This window comes from Penaeus japonicus, unplaced genomic scaffold (genome assembly GCF_977035675.1).
Source record: "Penaeus japonicus unplaced genomic scaffold, GWHDUDI00000001_assembly GWHDUDI00000004, whole genome shotgun sequence".
Lineage (NCBI taxonomy): Eukaryota > Metazoa > Arthropoda > Malacostraca > Decapoda > Penaeidae > Penaeus > Penaeus japonicus.
In genome coordinates, this window is record NW_028234406.1 from 15,966,020 (window position 1) to 15,968,519 (window position 2,500).

Below are 2,500 nucleotides of genomic sequence, written 5' to 3' on the forward strand. Positions count from 1 at the left end.
GTGCACTGTAAAGGTAGATTTATGTGCAGTAGGAGAATGATCAATGAAAAGAACGGCACAGAAAAAGACTAAGTGCATTCTAGATGCCACTATTGAGGTTTGGAAACCACTGCGCTAGAGTATCTATACATAATTAACAGACAAACAGTTTTAAACAGGGAGTCAAGTGGTTTTCATAATCATGCCTAAAATGGGCACAGCAATTCATTGTCAAAAATCGTACATACATACATACATAGAACAAAAGATTATGATGCGGAATATAATGGTCACTAGAAACATTAACTTGTTTAGAAGGATGTTATACTTCAGTTGTTCTTTGCTATGTTATATGAATGTTTCTGTGGTGGAGTACTTTATATTTCAGTTTTGCCTTACAAAGGAGAGGGGTTTCAAATGGAGCTGAATTATTTTACACTTTTCTCATTCCGTACCAAAGTCACAAAGAAAAAAACAAAAACAAAGGAAAAGGTTATAAGGAAAACAACGAAGGGGGAAGACTAGAACTTCACCTCTCCCGCGGAAGAATGTTTCTCTAAGTCTCTTCATAGAAACGGGCAACATCTCTCTTTTCAGGGAGACGTTGCGTCCTACAGTAATGGGTACCATCTGCAGCCCTAAAAGTCTACTAAGATGGAATGCAGCTATTTCTCCATTGTGTCGATCGAATCCACTGTTTAAACCCGTAATAAGCCGATTGCGAGAGTACCTGTAACCAAAGACATAGGTGACAGCTGCTTGCTTTATAGAGAGAGGAGAGTAAGTTCTCACACATGGGTGTATTTATATGGCATGGGGGACAAACGCCACTGAAACATATTAATTTATGATTGCAATTACGGCAATTCGGAGAGACAAAAGGAGAGACTGAAAAAGAGAGGGGGGGAAGGAGAGAGAGAGAGAGAGAGAGAGAGAGAGAGAGAGAGAGAGAGAGAGAGAGAGAGAGAGAGAGAGAGAGAGAGAGAGAGAGAGAGAGAGAGAGAGAGAGAGAGAGAAAGAAGAGAGAGAGAGAGAGAGAGAGAGAGAGAGAGAGAGAGAGAGAGAGAGAGAGAGAGAGAGAGAGAGAGAGAGAGAGAGAGAGAGAGAGAGAGAGAGAGAGAGAAAGAGAGAGAGAGAGAGAGAGAATTAGCAAGGATTTTTTTTTTATAGACTGTGTATATGTGTGTGTTACAAGTATATGCTTGATTGGTAATGCTTACAGACCTCCCCGCCAATTTTTGCCTTTGATCCTACATCAATGGATAGTGTTTCTCTTATATTAATGCGTTGCATTTTATCAAGAAATTTATCTGACTTCAAAGACAAATCAGTTGATCAGGGATCTACCATCTCGCACATTCAAGATATATGATTGCTATGTTGCTAAAAAGAGACAATTCAACCTCTAACCTTCTTGGCTTAAAAACCGCAGACTGGCCCCCTTTCAAGCGAATAAAAACTTTGAGCTGTGTTCCTCCGTGTCCAATATCAGCTGATGTTATAGGAGCAGTGGAAAGGGCAGCTAGAACATCTCCTAATCCAGGCGCTGATTCAGGTATCAGTGTCTCTGCCTTGGTCCACTGTAATCATTGGGAACAAACGCACTTCAAATTTCTTTAAGATTTAAGATTAAGATTTCATATCTCCCCAACACTCTTATTTCTAAGAACTACTAACACTGTATGGACATTATAGAAAACAAAGCTCATATCTCCCCAGAACTGTTATTTCTAAGAACTACTAACGTTGTATGGACATTGTAAAAAGCAAAACCCATATCTCCCCAACACTCTTATTTCTAAGAACTATTAACACTGTATGGACATTATAGAAAACATAACCCATATCTCCCCAGAACTCTTATTTCTAAGAACTACTAACATTGTATGGACGCTATAGAAAACAAAGCCAATATCTCCCCAGAACTCTTATTTCTCAGAACTACCAACATTGTATGGACGTTATAGAAAACAAAACCCATATCTCCCCAACACTCTTATTTCTCAGAACTACTAACATTGTATGCCAAGCCCCATGGATCGTCCGTTACTCCTCTTCGGGTAATATCAAGTTTAAGCTTCGTAACAAGATCCATCAGTTGTGGGGAAACGGACGAATATTGTGACGTGATGTCTGGAAGGTGTTTATAGAGTGAAGATAACATTTGTAACCCGGAGCGATTCACGTGAAGGTTCTCCGGGTCACTGATGCTGGTAATGGCATAATTATGATTAGGATTATTATACTCTTCAATTGCTTTTTTTCTTATCCATTATCACTTCACTATATATCTATGATGGTAATCGTTATTCACACGGGAGACTATAAATCATGTAATGTGAATTCAAGGCGCTAATCATGCTGGATTATGTCAATACAGAGAGAACATGCTCTATATAGATCTTGAATCAGATTACGGGCTCAGTACTCACATTTCTCGCACAGCATACACCTCTCCTTGTTCATAAACCTTTTCCATATATTTATTGTGGCTTGATTCAGTTGATGTAGATGTATTGTC

At 39.1% G+C, this 2,500-nt stretch overlaps 1 protein-coding gene across 4 annotated transcripts in view; it reads right to left on the reverse strand.

Moving 5' to 3' along the window:
- The window catches only part of LOC122258577 (glycosaminoglycan xylosylkinase), an 8,313-nt gene that overhangs the window by 4,448 nt on the left and 1,365 nt on the right, over nucleotides 1–2,500 (reverse strand). For 3 of the 4 annotated variants that reach the window (XM_086536095.1, XM_086536096.1, XM_086536094.1), the window contains exons 2-5: nucleotides 2,412–2,500; nucleotides 1,997–2,189; nucleotides 1,390–1,559; nucleotides 513–709 (exon numbers count right to left, since the gene is read on the reverse strand). The exon at nucleotides 2,412–2,500 is cut by the window's right edge. In XM_086536095.1, coding sequence (XP_086392221.1) covers nucleotides 513–709; nucleotides 1,390–1,559; nucleotides 1,997–2,189; nucleotides 2,412–2,500 — 649 coding nt within the window. The remainder of the gene's footprint in view (nucleotides 1–512; nucleotides 710–1,389; nucleotides 1,560–1,996; nucleotides 2,190–2,411) is intronic. The other variant, XM_086536097.1, reaches the window with a different exon arrangement.